The 17,803-nt window shown below is 41.0% G+C and overlaps 1 protein-coding gene across 1 annotated transcript in view; it reads right to left on the bottom strand.

Annotated features, from left to right (window-relative positions):
- AQR (aquarius intron-binding spliceosomal factor) overlaps positions 1 to 17,803 on the bottom strand; it is a 198,646-nt gene that overhangs the window by 50,357 nt on the left and 130,486 nt on the right. The window contains exons 20-24 of the mRNA XM_077464777.1: positions 13,546 to 13,787; positions 13,192 to 13,338; positions 12,235 to 12,304; positions 8,958 to 9,068; positions 2,536 to 2,645 (exon numbers count right to left, since the gene is read on the bottom strand). Coding sequence (XP_077320903.1) covers positions 2,536 to 2,645; positions 8,958 to 9,068; positions 12,235 to 12,304; positions 13,192 to 13,338; positions 13,546 to 13,787 — 680 coding nt within the window. The remainder of the gene's footprint in view (positions 1 to 2,535; positions 2,646 to 8,957; positions 9,069 to 12,234; positions 12,305 to 13,191; positions 13,339 to 13,545; positions 13,788 to 17,803) is intronic.

Genomic DNA, 17,803 nt, shown 5'->3' with positions numbered 1-17,803 from the left:
CAATGGACCACAGTCCTGGACCTGTGTAGCACCCTACAAGTGCCAAGGTGAGTGCTCCTGCAGGAGGTGGTTCCGAAGTAACCTTACAGGCTGTACCCATGGAGTGGGGTCCAGGTATAGTTCCCAAAATTTTACCAAAGCTGCGCCAATCACAGTGAAGGAGAGGATTGAAGAGCTGAAGAATCCAAAGATTAAACAATAAAATAATAAACTAGTTAAGCTAAGAGTGACCTCTACAAGGTAAAGGAGGTCCACCACCTTAGGGCTCACACGTGGGGTAGGGTTATAGGGAACGTATTACCCAGCTGATTTCAAATAACAATGTTTTTTTTCCCAAAGTTTAAGGTCCCTTCCACATGAGGCAGACTCCGCCAGGAGTCCGCCTGCTCAGCAGGGGAATCTGTCTGCTGATCCCCACTGAGCAGATAGCTGGTCCATGTCCGCTCCACGTATGCAGAGCGGACACAGACACAGCCACAGCCCACTCTTCACTATGGGCTGTGAGACTTCAACAGATCACCCTTTGCTTGAATTTATCTGGCCCTTACAGCACTATTTTCATCTACTGATACCAACAATGGGACATAATTCCCCAGACCCCCCACCCCCCCCCACCCCACTGACACCAATGAAGGGGCAGAATTCCTCCCAATGACACCAAAGATGGGGCACAATTCCTACAAATGACAATGGGGCATTGTTTATTCCCACTGATGTCAGGACCTTTTAACTCCCAATGGCCACAGTCTGGCCCCCCTTAAGTCTTAAGGAAAATAATATGGCCCTTTGTTTATAAAGTTTGGAGACCCTTGCACTAGATCAAGGATATGCAATTAGCAGACCTCCAACTGTTGCAAAACTACAAGTCCCATCATGCCTCTGGGTGTCATGCTTGTGCTGTCAGATTCTTGCTATGCCTCATGGGACTTGTAGTTCTGCAGCAGCTGAAGGTCCACTAATTGCATATCCCTGCACTAGATGGATGGGAAACAACCCCCATCCATCTGTTTTTAGCCGATCAGATTGGATTTTGGAGGGTGTAAATAGATACATGTCCGCTTACCTCCGTTACTCCAGAGGTGAATGGAGGGTCTAATCAGGTCCACCTGAAGAACTGACAGGTGGACCTCATTGGTCCGCCCATGTGAAAGGGGCCTGGGATGTGACAAACAATTAGGAACACGCTTACATTTTTATTTTGCCCACTTAAATTTGGATTTCTGATGGTTGCTCACAATAACTGCTACATAAAACTGCAGTGAACCTTTTAAAGCAGCATAATCCATGTGGCCGCGTGAAAAACAGCGCCATGGTGAAAAATGCACACAATGTCAGCAAGACTTAAGTATTCTGTAGTCAGATCAGTGTGTAATGGTGATTTTTTATTTTTTTTTCAAATGAATAAGCCTGGTAACATGTAAGATACACCAGCACAGTGACAACCCTTTCTGACACACAGGATATTTATAGTAAGGTTTGTGATAAGCTATCACTCATAATGTACACATGTACTTTCTGTATTCCTGGGTTTCGTGTTCAGTTGCTTCCATGGCAGGGGAATGGAAAAGAACTGGCACAGTATGTATTCAGTGAACACTTGTGGATCCGTCACACACAGGCATTCAGCATCCAACAAGACAAAAAAAACTCCTACTGCCTTGCTTTTTATCCTGACTCCACTTGACATGAGATGTGACTACCTTCCCTCTTCCATATGAAAACACAACACAAAGCAGACAAGATATGGGTACAAACAATGCTTCTGTATATAAAGTTAGGAAACTGAATTTTGCTTTCAGTTATTCTCTTTGAATTAGCCCTCTTGGACATTGGATTAATATCACCACAGTGTTGTTTTTTTAACCACAACTGAACAAGATTGGCAGGAGAGTGATGGCAAGGCATGGCGCACCTAATGCAAAAAAAGTCAGCCAGGAATGTCCTGTGAAGAATCTCTGACCTTGTCCTCTGCTGTCTTTATTTGGTTACAAACTTTGCTTTAAACTTTCTCCATGGCTTTGACTTACTGAAACAGTAATTTGCGTTTTCTAGTCCTCATGTCAAGTAAAATTTGGCATCAAATGATAAATCATATGCTATCGAGAACTGTCTCTGCATTTGGACTATACAGGAATTTAAAGTATAAAGAACAACAAGGCTTTGCAGCAATATCCAGCAAGCATTCTCATCAATCAAAATTCAGCTTGTCTGTATCTAAAGAATTGCCATTGCTAAACAATAACCAACTAATAAGCTACATACATCATGTTGTAAAATTACCCCCGCACATCGCCTGTGTATACAACTGTTGTCAATGTTATAATTCATATTTGTATGTAAACACATTTTAGAAAGATTATTTATTAAGCAATATTATTGTATATATTATTATATTTTACCAATTGATGGAGATACTTTTTTCTTTTTTTTTTTTAAAGATTTCACAAGCAGTTCAGAGACTTCTGGGTTTTCTGGGATTAATAAAATAATAATTTAGCAGATCTTGGGCATTAGAGGGTTAAACTTGTAGCTCACCTGCTAAAATCCTTCTCAGTCTCCAGCGCCTCCTCACCGTGGCCCAGACGCAGGAGGTGCCTCTCATCAATATCTAGGGCCATAATCTTCTCAAACAGCTGGTTTAGGGCCTGTATGTAGATTGGTAGAGACAAGAGAAGGGTATTTAGAAACTGATAGTTGATGTTCTAGGAAAAAAAGGGTGGTTAGTAGCTCCATGCTCATATAACAAGCTGGTGAATCTTCAAAGCACCAAGACACGACACAACACAACAGGTAGTCCTTTGCAGCACTTCAAAACATTGATACGTTACCCATGCATAGTAAAATTAGGGCAGAAGTAGTAAACGTACACGGATATCCATTAAACAACATTAAACATCATTAGCAATCTATCTACCCATACAAATATTTAGGGATTTTTTTTTTTTTACTCTTTTGCACTTAAAGCCATTTGTTCTATTTACTGAGATGCTTTATCAACACTTGTTATGTAGTTTTAAGTTGGTCAGTATCTGCTGAAACTATAGTGATAGTATGAGAGTGTCTTAGGCCTGTAGTGCTTTTATCAAGCAACTAGACATCTGGACAAAATTCTCATCTAAAATCCAACATTTAAGTTCTCAGTTGCTTTGTAAATATAGCAGCTCTAAGAGTTGCTGCTGTCCAAAAATGTTTTGCTATATATTATAATATATACACACAAACACACACACATAAATACATACACACAGTATCTCACAAAAGTGAGTACACCCCTCACATTTTTGTAAATATTTTATTATATCTTTTCATGTGACAACACTGAAGAAATTACACTTTGCTACAATGTAAAGTAGTGAGTGTACAGCTTGTATAACAGTGTAAATTTTCTGTCCTCTCAAAATAACTCAACACACAGCCATTAATGTCTAAACCGCTGACAACAAAAGTGAGTACACCCCTAAGTGAAAATGTCCACATTGGTCCCAATCAGTCATTTTCCCTCCCCGGTGTCACGTGACTCGTTAGTGTTACAAGGTCTCAGGTGTGAATGGGGAGCAGGGGTGTTAAATTTGGTGTTATCAGTCTCTCTCTCATACTGGTCACAGGAAGTTCAACATGGCACCTCATGGCAAAGAACTCTGAGGATCTGAAAAAAAAAGAATTGTTGCTCTACATAAAGATGGCCTAGGCTAAGAGAAGATTGCCAAGACCCTGAAACTGAGCTGCGGCATGGTGGCCAAGACCATACAGCAGTTTAAACAGGGCAGGTTCCACTCAGAACATGTCTCGCCATGGTCGACCAAAGAAGTTGAGTGCACATGCTCAGCGTCATATCCAGAGGTTGTCTTTGGTAAATAGACGTATGATTGCTGCAGAGGTTGAAGAGGTGGGGGTCAGCCTGCCAGTGCTCAGACCATATGCTGCACACTGCATCAAATTGGTCTGCATGGCTGACATCCCAGAAGTAAGCCTCTAGTAAGACGATGCACAAGAAAGCCCGCAAAATCGCTGAAGACAAGCAGACTGAGGACATGGATTACTAGAACCATGTCCTGTAGTCTGATGAGACCACGATAAACTTATTTGGTTCAGATGGTGTCAAGAGTGTGTGGCAGCAACCAGGTGAGGAGTACAAAGACAAGTGTCTTGCCTACAGTCACAAGCATGTTGGTGGGAGTGTCATGGTCTGGGACCACATGAGTGCTGCTGGCACTGGGGAGCTACAGTTCATTTAGGGAACCACAAATTCCAAAATGTACTGTGACATACTGAAACAGAGCATGATCCTCTCCCTTTGGAGAATGGGCAGCAGGGCAATATTCCAACATAACGACCCTATTGAGCATCTGTGGGGCATCCTCAAAGGGAAGGTGGAGGAGTGCAAGGTCTCCAACATCTACCAGCTCTGTGATGTCGTCATGGAGGAGTGAATGAGGACTCCAGTGGCAAACTGTGAAGCTCTGGTGAACTCCATGCCCAAGAGGGTTAAGAAGTGCTGGAAACTGAGCCAGATTTGGACATTTTCACTTAGGGGTGTACTCACTTTTGTTGCCAGTGGTTTGAACATTAAATGGCTGTGTTGAGGTATATTGAAGGGACAGCAAATTTACACTGTTAAAGAAGCTGTACACTCACTACTTTACATTGTAGCAAAGTGTCATTTCTTATGGAAGCTCCCATAGCTGGCCTCCTCAATTCTTTCCAAATTATTGGGCCAGAGCAAGTAAAGCAGCTTAATGTCAAAGGAAAGATATGACATAGAAAAGAAAGGCATACAGTGGTGTGAAAAAGTGTTTGCCCCCTTCCTCATTTCCTGTTCCTTTGCATGTTTGTCACACTTAAGTGTTTCGGAATATCAAACCAATTTAAACAATAGTCAAGGACAACACAAGTAAACACAAAATGCAATTTGTAAATGAAGGTGTTTATTATTAAAGGTGAAAAAAAATCCAAACCATCATGGCCCTGTGTGAAAAAGTGATTGCCCCCTAAACCTAATAACTGGTTGGGCCACCCTTAGCAGCAACAACTGCAACCAAGCGTTTGCGATAACGTGCAATGCGGCTTCTACAGCGTCCTGGAGGAATTTTGGCCCACTCATCTTTGCAGAATTGTCCTAATTCAGTTACATTAGAGGGTTTTCGAGCATGAACGGCCTTTTTAAGGTCATACCACAACATCTCAGTAGGATTCAGGTCAGGACTTTGGCTAGGCCACTCCAAAGTCTTCATTTTGTTTTTCTTCAGCCATTCGGTGGTGGACTTGCTGGTGTGTTTAGGATCATTGTCCTGCTGCAGAACCCAAGTTCGTTTCAGCTTGAGTACATGAACAGATGGTTGGACATTCTCCTTCAGGATCTCTTGGTAGACAGCAGAATTCATAGTTCCTTTTATCACAGCAAGTCTTCCAGGTCCTGAAGCAGCAAAACAGCCCCAGACCATCACACTACCACCACCATATTTTACTGTTGGTATAATGTTCTTTTTATGAAATGCAGTGTTCCTTCTACACCAGATATACTTGGACACACACCTTCCAAAGAGTTCCACTTTTGTCTCATCGGTCCACAGAATGTTGTCCCAAAAGTCTTGGGGATCATCAAGATGTGTTGTGGAGAAATTGAGACGAGCTTTGATGTTCTTTTTGCTCAGCAGTGGTTTTCTCCTTGGAACTCTGCCCAGTCTTTTCCTGATGGTGGAGGCATGAACGCTGACCTTAACTGAGGCAAGTGAGGCCTGCAGTTCCTTGGACGTTGTTGTGGGGTCTTTTGTGACCTCTTGGATGAGTCGTCGCTGCGCTCTTGGGGTAATTTTGGGCGGCCGGCCACTCCTGGGAAGGTTCACCACTGTTCCATGTCTTCGCCATTTGTGGATAATGGCTCTCACTGTGGTTCGCTGGATTCCCAAAGCTTTGGAAATGGCTTTATAACCCTTTCCAGACTGATAGATCTCAATTACTTTCTTTCTCAATTGTTCCTGAATTTCTTTGGGTCTCGGCATGATGTGTAGCTTTTAAGGATCTTCTGGTGGACCTTACTGTGTCAAGCAGCTCCTATTTAAGTGATGCCTTGATTGTGAACAGGTGTGGCAATAATCAGGCCTGGGTGTGGCTAGAGAAATTAAACTCAGGTGTGGACAACCACAGTTATAGTATGTTTTAACAAGGGGGGCAATCACTTTTTCACACAGGGCCATGATGGTTTGGATTTTTTTTCACCTTTAATAACAAACACCTTCATTTACAAATTGCATTTTGTGTTTACTTGTGTTGTCCTTGACTATTGTTTAAATTGGTTTGATGTTCCGAAACACTTAAGTGTGACAAACATGCAAAGGAACAGGAAATGAGGAAGGGGGCAAACACTTTTTCACACCACTGTAAGTACCCTATCATATAAAATCAGATTCTCAAATGCTACCATCCAAAAGCATGTATGTCCACAAGAAAAAGGAAGTCTTGAAAAAGCAGATTTCGTCATGAAACACGCAGAGATGGGTATATTTATATTGTCAATTATCAATGGCACTTACATGTGAAGGGGTCAAAATATATACACAATGCTGTGAAAACGTATATGCCCCCTTTCTGATTTAAATTTTTTTGCATGTTTGTCACACTTAAATGACTCCGATCATCAAACAAATATTATTACACAAAGATAACCCGAGTAAATACAAAATGCAGTTTTTAAACGATGGCTTCATTTATTAAGGCAAAAAAGCTGTCCAAACCTGCCTGGCTTTATGTGAAAAAGTAATTGCCCCCTAATCCTAATAACTGGCTTTTTTTTTTTTTACACACAGTCTCTTTAATTTTTTTTTTTTTTTTTTTTTTAACACTTTTATTCCTATTACAAGGAATGTAAACAAAGAAATAGGGATGACCGGTCCTCTTCATGGAGAGATCTGGGGTCAAAAAGATGCCAAATCTCTTTACTGTTAAAAGCAAAAGATCAAAAAAAAAAAAAGTGTTTATTAGTGTTCATACAGGGATATCCTATCTACTTCAGGGGGAAATATATTTGCCCCTAAAGTAGATAGGATATCCCTGTATGGACGCTAGTTGGGGAGGGGTCAGGATGGCATGACAAGACATCTTGTAAGCCAAGGAGGACGCTCGTATCATCCCCATACCACCCTAGTATAATCTGCTGCATGTTCATCATAGAATGGTGCACTAACATAACCTGATAAATGCGAGTACCTCAGATGGGGATCTTTGCTTTAGTGAAATAAATTGTTTAAAACTTCATTGCACTATTGAGTGTTTCCTTTCACAAATCCCGGATAACTATGCTGAGGAACCCAGGAGTCTAACATTTTGAAGAGCCCAGAGGTGGTTCACATGCGTGCTTTGGCTTAATCGCAAAGTCGCACGCTCCAAGGTGAGCGTTTACTACCTAAGGGGGGGCACCTGAATGATGACACCCCAGCAAGTCTGGGATCACACCTTTTATTGTTCCTGAATTACACAAACTTTTATCACCTTATTAGAGACGCAGTTGGATGCGGTTTAAATGCACATTTTGTCTTATGATCTGAATCACATATCCCCTATTTTTATAACCGTCATTTATGACATATTTGAACACTATATATTGCACAGGAGCACTTTTTCTATATATTATAAGTTATATTGCCTGAGGCACTTTAAATTTGGTTTTGTGTGCATATTATACCCATTTATTAGTTATATTAATTTGATTACTTTTATATAGTTTTAGTATACACTACAATCTATATGATTTTTAGTGCAGCGTATTCAATTAATGTACAGTATATATGATGCAGCATTGGACTGTTATAACCGTTATTTCTTCTTTGTTCCATTGATGGTGCAGAATGCAATGGTAATTCACAGGCTGCATATTTAATTTAAACCTGCAGGATCTAAAAATGCTGCACAGCAATAGTAAAGCCAGTTTTGGACAGTGAGAATTAGACTAGTTATTTGCAGGGGACCAACCAGCACTGGGCGGAGAAGAGAGTCACCATTAAACTATTTATCCCTCTTATGGGCAGAGTAGAACATATGGGACATCACCATTAGAATACAGAGGGTGGGGACTGGAACCTGAGATCACAGGGGGTAAAAACAAATATTACACCAAGACAGAGAGCGAGACATTCCATAGAAAGAAGTGATCTAAACACACAGTGCAGTATTCAGACAGCACACCAGGATCAAATGACTCGAGAGCTTCCCCAGGCCATGCTGGGTACATTTTAGAATCAACTTCACACCCGTGAATGACTGCACAATTCTGTACAACAAGCCTATAGAAAACCATTAGGACACTGTACACTGGACAATTTTTGTCAACAATTTTAAGAATGTATACTTCAAAGAGAAATAAATAAAAGCAACAGTGCCCCGGTGTGATATCTTAAGGGAAATTCTCAATTAACCCTCTGAACACTGCTATTCAAACTTACATACTTCTAGCAAAAGCTTGCATACAAACAAGGATTAGTTTGCATATACTGCAATACGTGTGGACGTTTGGCAACTGTATTAAGACAATGCAGGTATTGACAAAGTCTAATAAATCATATCTGGCAGTATAACTTTTAGATTGTAAGCTCCAACGAGCAGGGCCCTCCGATTTCTCTTGTACCAAATTGTAACGTAACTGTAATGTGTGCCCTCGTGTTGTAAAGCGATGCGCAAACTGTTGGCACTATATAAAAACCTATATAATAATAATAATCACTAATATCTTCAAGCATGTAGATTGCAGATCATCCCTGTGTCCCCACAGTAAAGGTAATGAGTGTTTTCACTGCTTATGGATTCAACTATGGAAATTGAGGTAAGTTTACTAATGATTTAGTAGAAGTAGGTCTCTCCTTTCCCGATTAAACCAATGACAGATCATTTAATTTAACAAGCACAACAGGTGCTACAGATCTATGTTCTGACAAGCTGATCGCTCTCTGTGCATTTACAAGCTTTACCTGGTTGGAATGAGTGACTATAAGGGTCCTCTGCTCTGGAAAATTGTGGTAGAGATTGGAAATGATCTGCACGGCCACATCAGTTTTACCTGTGCCAGGGGGACCAACAACCTTAAAAAAATAAAAAAAAAATAAAGTGCAATGAAAGCTCTTTAGAGATTAGTTATACACAACAAAGCAAATACAATGTAACAGTGAAGCTCAAGATAAATCATATTCTGCTGTCATTTCTCTAAGGTGGGTTAGAACATGAGAGCCGACACCTGGCTCGACAGATAAGAGTAACAGTGCCACTCTCTGTCACGCTGTGCATAACTATCTGCTAATTATCAGAACATCCAGACACTAACCAGAACACCTAACATGTTTAACGCAAAATATTCCAATGCAGAATATCATGACTATAGTTTGAAAATGTGGGTTGTTCTCCAATCTGCTGGATGGCTCTATGCAACCACTGTTTACAATTTCCCAACATAAATTGCATATTCTCTACACAAATTTCCTGTCTTGTTGCAACATTAATTCTCTAGGTGTTACTTTTCTATCTCACAACACATCTCTTGTATGAAAGTTGTTAGTAGATTTATACATAACCAGCACAGAATATAGCACGTTCTAAGCGGCTATACCATAACTCCCTCTACTGGAGAGATATGTAACTGCATCCTGCCAAACCCACTTGAATGTGGTGTGACAGGAAGCAGAGACGTGGATGTTGCTCATGCACCTGTGTTTACAAGTCATAGTGAAAAGAAACAGACTCAGCAGCAGGAGGTAATAGCCCCGTGTGAAACAGAACAGAGGATGGTAGAATCCCATACAGCTACTGAACACCATTCACTGCCTTCATACAGTAACGATGTACAGATGTATATACAAAGCGCTTCACATTGTCTCAGGGTTCTAACTATAGAGAAAGAGAAAGTCCTTATCACAGCAGATCATGCATTAGTTCATATGCAGTATATGACCGCAACCCCATACTCATCGCCCTTCTCATTGTTGCTATAAAATGTCTTCACATTCACTATAGCAGTTCTCTTGCTTTATGTATTGTTCATTATAGAAAATTATTATAAAGGAGATTCTTCCACATCCTGAACTCTAGAAAAATGGTGTTTGTGTGTCCATCATACAGGTGGATCATTGTTCTGGATACTTTGCAGATAGTCTGCCATTTGCTTTGTGATTTCTATAATACAAATGACAGGTCCTGGCATCCTTTAAACAAAAGGCTTAAGTTCACACTAGGGGGTCCTCCCTGCTTTGATCACATCTGGACTGCTTGTGTGGTGCTTCACTTTTAAAAGAAACACCATCGCCAAACCACACTGATCAGCCCACTTACGTACATGAAATTGGCACTTACCAATGTTGCCACTGATTTAACAAGTCATTGTTCTTGTGTCAGTAAAGGCCCTGAAGTGTTTTTGCAGTGTCTCAACTTTTTGTAGCAGGCCCTGTACTAACCCTGACATCACCAAGGGGACTTGTTGCTGCTTGTGAAGCTACCAGCTCTGAAGGTTGTATGGAGCAGAATGCCTGCATGTTATTATGGATAGCAGTGTGTGTAAATGTTCAGCACAGGCAGAGAAAACTCACACTGTTCTCTAAGATCACTTAGGCTGAGTTCACACTGGCATCAAGAGAAGCCATTTGAGAGGTGCCCCTCAAGTGCCTATCTATGCACAAGATACAATAGACAGCACATAGTGCTGTTCACACTAAGCGCTAGCGTCGCTTCAAAATTGAAGCCTCATGTTGAGTCAGGAAGCGCTTGACGCCATTCAAGTCTATGGCAACGTCTCGCAAATGCTCTGGCAGGCAGTTGCGGAGTGGTTGCCGGGCGTTAAGATTTGTTTATTTACTGCAATGGAATTAGCGTTTGTGGAGCAGTTTTACTGCTCGTCAAATGCTTCAAAACTGCCCATGGGGCGTTTGTGGAGCATCTTTAACTCCTAATTAATGCTTGTAAAACACCTGTCTAATGCCCATACTAAAGCTCATTGACGCCTGTCTGACACCCATACTAAAGCCATACAAATACTATAGGAGCGTTAGAAATTTAGTCAAGCGTGAACAAGCTCCAAGACCCCCTCGACACTGGGTCCGTGTTAGCAGTAAAGCGCTGCTCGTTTTAGCGGCACCTTAGCATTGTTTAAGCGGCGCTTTTCGGCCAATAGTGGGGTGCTTTTAACCCCAAAAAAGGGGTTAAAAACTCCTGTGTTGTGACGCTTCTGAAGCGCTTTTCAGGCACCGCCCATTCGTTCCAATGGGCAGGGTGTTTTGGGAGCGCTAAATACAGCATTCCAATGTCCAATATACCATTCCAAATCACCCCAAAGATGCTGCTTGCAGGACTTTTCGGAACGTTCTGCAAGCGCCCCCAGTGTGAAAAGTCACACTTGATTGAATGGGAGGCGGTTTTCAGGCACTTAGCAGAGGCTTTTTCCAGCGCCAAAGTGCCTGAAAACCGCCCCAGTGTGAAAGGGGCCTAACAGTGTTGGAGGCTTCACAGGCCGCAGACGGACACCCTGACAGGCCATAAAGGAAACACCCTCCGGTTGCGGGTTGGTCTGGCACTTACCCCATCTAGGGTGCGGGGGCTTCAACTATGGTGTCCTCTTATCCAGCACGGTGGCTTCCGCCACACGTCTCTTCTCTCCTCCTCCTAGGCGTCGAAAAGGGTCACCTTATATTTTGGCCAATCAGGAAACAGGTCTCACAACTTGCTTCCTGATTGGCGGGGAGGATCCTCTGGCTCTAATCATGTGCTCTCTCCCACCCCTATTGAAATCCATAGACCAGCGCCCTGTATGTAGATCAGGGGGCTGGACGCATGGATGGTGGGGCGGTGCCCGTGCGCCCCTAATGGACAGGCCGCCACTGCTGCCAATAGGTGACCAAATTGACATCTGCAGTATATGAATGCCTCTGTGGGGGGGGGGGGGGGGCATGGTAAAACACTGCAGGCACTGTGCGCTCAAGTTTCAAGCATTTGTACAATAACTTGAAAACTGTATAGGCTTTTTTGAAAGCTTTTAATTGCTTTAGGCCATTGGTCTTACCATGCAGTGAACAAATATTCAATTTTTATCAGTAGAAGTGGCATCAACATTCCAGTTTCTCCAGGGCAATGGATGTCTTAAATAGATGCTTACATTTGCTAATTTTGTAGAAGCACATTTACAACACTGTCAGTGCACCCTGATACATAAGTACGTTGGTATGTTCATACACTGAAACTCATTCGTTTTGACAAGATTCTTCTTACCATGGTCAGGCCAGGTTGCATTCCTGCACGAATAGCTTCTGTTTGTGTTGCAGTGAACTGGATGGTATTCCTAGAAACAATACAGGTGACAGTTTTGTTTGATTGTGTCATTAAGGCTTGATGTCATAGGCATTTTTAGGGGTACAAAGTAATATTAGTAGATGACATTTTGCACAGTTAAATGCCTTTTGAAATGTGTGTATTCTCAAGCTAAGTTAGCCAAGAATTCAACAATTAGGTAAGCAATTCATAAGAACTTGTTTGTTTTTAGTACAGTACAGATTTATCTTCTTTACATAATAATGGTAGAAATAAGAAATGGCAAAAGATTTGACCTGAGCTCACTCTATAGGCCTATTAGCAAAAGGGGTTTTTACTCTCTAGACTAGTCAGAGAACTCCACCTCTACTGGAATTGTGTTCTAACTAACTGGGTCCTCATGCAGCAAGGCACTGCTAAAGATGGCCTCTTATAATTTCTTGATTAAATTGCATCTAATGCCGTGTACTCGGGAGCGGAATGTCCGACAGAAAAAGTCGGACGGAATCTTTTCATCGGATATTCTGATCATGTGTATGCCTTCTCTGACTTTTTATTCCAAAAATTCTGACGGACCTAGAAATAGAACATGTTTTAAATATTTCCGACGGAACCAATTCCTATCGGGAAAACCGCTCATCTGTTTGCTGTTCCGATGACCAAAAACAACGCAGGCTCTGAAGTAGGAGACGGAGGCTATTGAACTTCTTTTCTAGTCCCGTTGTACGTGCTGTATGTCACGCGTTCTTGACGATTGGACTTTGGTGTTATGTGTACACAAGACAGTTTCAGCGGAACTCCGTCGGAAAAACCTTCAGAGTTTATTCCAACGGGAAAACCGGTCGTGTGTACGCGGCATTAGTTTCTTCCTGTAACTGCTGTAGTAACAATTTTATATATTGTCATTTGAATTAATACCGTTTAGGTTGATTGTAGGGGTATGGACCACGGTTAGGGATGACATGAGGTTCCACAATTAATGTAGGTGGCTCCTCTTCTGCAGATTCTTCGTCACTGCTGTCTTTCCTTTTCTTTCCTTTTCCACCATACACAGGAAATGTAATCCTAGCAAAACAGAATAAAAAATAAAAAAAGCCGGATTTTAAATTTAAGTTTTAAATGAAGGCATAATGGATTGAATTCAACTGAAGATTGTTTTTATAAAAAAAAATGTAAAACAGTCACAAAAAATAAAGAAATAGCAATCCGTTTCAAACTTGCACTGGGAACAGTCATATGGCATAATAAAGTTTGCTTAGAGCTAAAAAGTACCTGAATGGGGCTTTGTGCAAAGATGGATCTTCCACAGTCACCTTCACTTGGTACCCAGGGAAACAAGCCTTTAGATGGTCCAGGCTCAAAAAAGTGTCATTAAAATCCAGTGTTGGAATCTGATTGGGCATCTTTGAGTAGTGTGCACTTCCTGGATCTCCATATCCTAAGATAATGTCATGCAACCAATCAGGAACTACGCAATCTGTATTCATCAGTTTTCGGATTGTCTCCAATACTGCCTGGAAAATAAGTGTTTAAAACAATAAAGACCAGTAATAAGAACTGACAATGTAAAAACAAAAACAAGTCAAATGCAGGCTCATGCACTCACAAAAATGAGGCCCATTTTAAGTCTATTCTAAATACCCTGTGAAAGAAAGAGGTCTATACTTGCTCTAGTCAGCGATCTCTCCTTCACTGATGCTAGCTCTTGGACTGGAGTGCCCTCAACATAGGTAAGTATAGACATCTTTACTTTCACAGAGTAGTTAGAATAGGCTTGGAATGGGGTTGGGAGCAGGTTTAAAGTGGTTGTAAACTTCAGACATTAAATATGAACAAAGCATATCCTTCAATAAAGTGTGTTTGTCTCAATGAATTTCATTAAGTGTCATTTCTTTCTCCTGCTTCGTTTCTCTGCTGTTAGCAAGAATCACTTCTAACAAGTTTTCATGACACCAAGAGACCGAATGGTGACAAGAGAGGGATCTCCAACTGATTGACAGTGGAGGGGGTGTGTCTCTTCCCTCCAATCAGCTCTCAGAGCTCTCCTTACTGAGCTCTGCAGTATGTAATTTCAGCTCTCTGTACCTTTTTTTCTAAACTCTCAGACACAGTATTATAAATTCTGGACTTTGAACAGCTGTAGAGAAGAAAAATCTGTAGATAAACAGGTACAAGTTATGTAGAGGGATTTATTTTCTTCTCACCTGAGGCCAATCACTTCACTGAGAGGGTTTACAACCACTTTAAGTGTAGTTAGGATTTGAATGAAGTTCTACTTTAGGCATTTCATTAAAAGTGTTTAAAAGGTAGAACTTTTTTTAAACATTTTGCTTACAGCTAAAGATTCCTCTAATTTTCTACCCATTTTGTAGATGCAACAAGAGCACTTCTTTTCCTAGGCACTTTCAATCAAGAGACGCAGCATTACTAATCATGTCTGCGCTATTTTGTTATATTACAAAATTTGAAATAGCAGCATTAATGTAATTAGAAAAAGTGTAGACTTATCTTGTATGGAGGTTAACGGACACAAGAGCAGGGAAGCAAATGGGGGGTGGGGGGTGGGGGGTGGGGGGGGGGGGGAACGACCTTCTCCAACCCCTACACAGATATCTCTTCCACACAGCAGACATGAAAATCTGATTGAAGGTTTATCCACGCTGTATCGTAGTCGGGGCAATAACAAATAAAACACAAATGGAATAGCGCACCAGATACTGCCTGTAAAATGTAACTACATATAAAGATATATTACACAAACCTAACCATCAGCAACGAGTGTTTGACAGAATAAAATAAAAGGGAGACAGAAGCATGACACCGCTAAATGCCTCATTGCTGTCAAATACTTTTTACTGATGGTAATGGAATTGTTCTATATCTTTCTTATGCTTAAATAATAGTTTACAAAACACTGTCTGCTGTGCTATGCTATTTGTTAAAGCGGAAGTAAAAGTCAAGAATGTAATTTGTCCTCATCTAAAAGCATACAAGTATTCCTTGTTGGTATTCACATCCGCCAAAAATATTCTGATTATTTTTCCCAATGAGGTCACCAGCACATGCGTATTTTATTACACATTCACAGCATCCTGAGCATGCCATGTGTGCCGGAATGATGTTATCAACTCACAAGTCTGTCTACTTCCCAAGAACCGCGTGCGACTACTAACATGACAGGGATTTGGAAATTCTGTGAAAGTGGCCACCTCATTATCTTAGTAATCAAAGCATATCTACTGTGTTGGAGGAACTGCTTAAGCTGAATATAAACTCTAAATCTATATAGGAAGAAAGATCAGTAGCAACAATGGATGCTTTTTTTCTGATGACATCAGTGGAGGGATAAGGGACAGGGAAACAAAGTGCTAAAACAAAAAGAACACGGCGCTGGCTCAGAACATCAGGGGTAGAACAGCCTACATGACTATATATAGCAAGGTCCAACATACAGATCTCCGGAGCATTTATTAGTAAATAGATAAGGAACTGGGGTTATGTTTTTAGGGAGCAGACAGAAGGCTTTATTTCCACTCTAAACTTAGCAAATGTGGAGAAGTCAAAGAGATCAGTGTGCAAGAAGTATGTTAAGGTATCAGAAAAGCATTTATTTTGAAAGTACCAATATAGTGAATTAGGGTAAAACTAAGGGCTCCTGTACGACAGTCTAAACAAGTACCAAATTCAATTACTGGTAATGCACAAGCCTCACAGTAAAAAAAAAAAAAAAAAAAAAAATATATATATATATATATATATATATATATATATATATATATATATATATACATATATATATATACACACACACACATACATACATACACACACACACGACTGAACCAAATCCTCCCTCATTTGTGCCTCACACACTCCCCCTCCCAAACACTGCAGCTCACAATGGTGGGAAGGTTTCAGCAACAGAGACAGTGGTGTCAATCCAGAAAGCATTGGGCAGGACTAGGGATGAGCTCCAGTGTGTGTTTGCATGCTCCACGTGCAGAGCCTGCCAGGAAGTCGACACAGCACTGCGCTAATCACAGGCAGTGAGACAATGTGAGGCGAGGAGAGCCAATTACCGGCATCTCCGTGTTTACATGTGACTGGCTGTGATTGGACACAGTCGATCACATAGTTAAAAAGCCACGGATGTGGCTCTTTACACAGATCAGGGTGTCGCCGAGTCATAGCAACACGGCACAGCCACGCGAGAGTGGCCGCCTCCGTCGTATGACGGCATCCCAGAACAAGAGCTGCGCTGCACCGCCCCGCCGTCATTTGACAGTAGGCGGGTGGCCAGCAGTTAAGCACCCATGTCAGTGTTAAATGGTTTGTCTCATCCATGCAAACTGATTCTGCTGGAGAACTTGTGCTTTTGTAAAACCACCAACTTACTGATCATATTACGAGATAAAAATAGAAGAAAGAAAGCAAAAAAAAAAAGAAACAGCAATCACATCTAGGACTGGTAAGATGCAATAAATGAAACATTTGCTTTTGGGTTCATTACAGCTTTACTAACTTATTTAACCACTTACAGACCGGACCATTTTGCTGGTCAAAGACCAGACCCTTTTTGCGATTCGGCACTGCGTCGATTTAACTGACAATTGCGCGGTCATGCGACGTGGCTCCCAAACAAAATTTACGTCCTTTTTTTTCCCACAAATAGAACTTTCTTTTGGCGGTATTTGATCACCTTTGCGTTTTTTATTTTTTGTGCTATAAACAAAAATAGAGCGAGAATTTTGAAAAAAAAAAAAACGCATTATTTTTTACTTTTTGTTATAATAAATATCCCCCAAAAATATATACAAAAAACGTTTTTTTCCCTCAGTTTAGGCCGATACGTATTTTTATACATATTTTTGGTAAAAAAAAATAAAAATCGTAATAAGCGATTATTGATTGGTTTGCGCAAAAGTTATAGCGTTTACAAAATAGGGATAGTTTTATGGCATTTTTATTAATTTCTTATAAATTTTTTTACTAGTAATGGCGGTGATCATTGATTTTTATTGTGAATGCGACATTGTGGCGGACACATCGGACATTTTTGACACATTTTTGGGACCATTGTCATTTATACATTAATCACTGCTAAATAAATGCAGTGATTCCTGTGTAAATGACACTGGCAGTGAAGGGGTTAACCAGTGGGTGGCAGTGTAGGGGTTAAGTGTTCCTAGGGGTGTGTTACTAACTGTGGGGGGGTTGGGCTTTCATTTAGTGAACACTGATCTCTGCTCCAATCACATGGAGCAGAGATCAGTGTCACTAGTTGCTAGGCAGAATGGAGAACAGAGTTCCTATCCGAAACTGTGCAGTCATATTTGTATATGCATGAAGATTGAAGTAAAAAGCTTTTGAACAGAAACTGCATCTCCAATTTTTTGTTCCATATCTGGTGGAAGAAAGAATACCACATAAGGTGTAAAATTGAAAGACACAAGTGAGGTGTCCTAGTGTGTGTGTGTGTGCGCGCGTATGTGTGTGTATATTTATATATATATATATATACACACACACA

Source organism: Lithobates pipiens, unplaced genomic scaffold, assembly GCF_037356315.1.
Source record: "Lithobates pipiens isolate NorthernLeopardFrog02 unplaced genomic scaffold, aLitPip1_a1.2 Scaffold_30, whole genome shotgun sequence".
In the NCBI taxonomy this organism is placed as follows: domain Eukaryota; kingdom Metazoa; phylum Chordata; class Amphibia; order Anura; family Ranidae; genus Lithobates; species Lithobates pipiens.
This window is presented reverse-complemented; position numbering and strand designations above follow the sequence as displayed.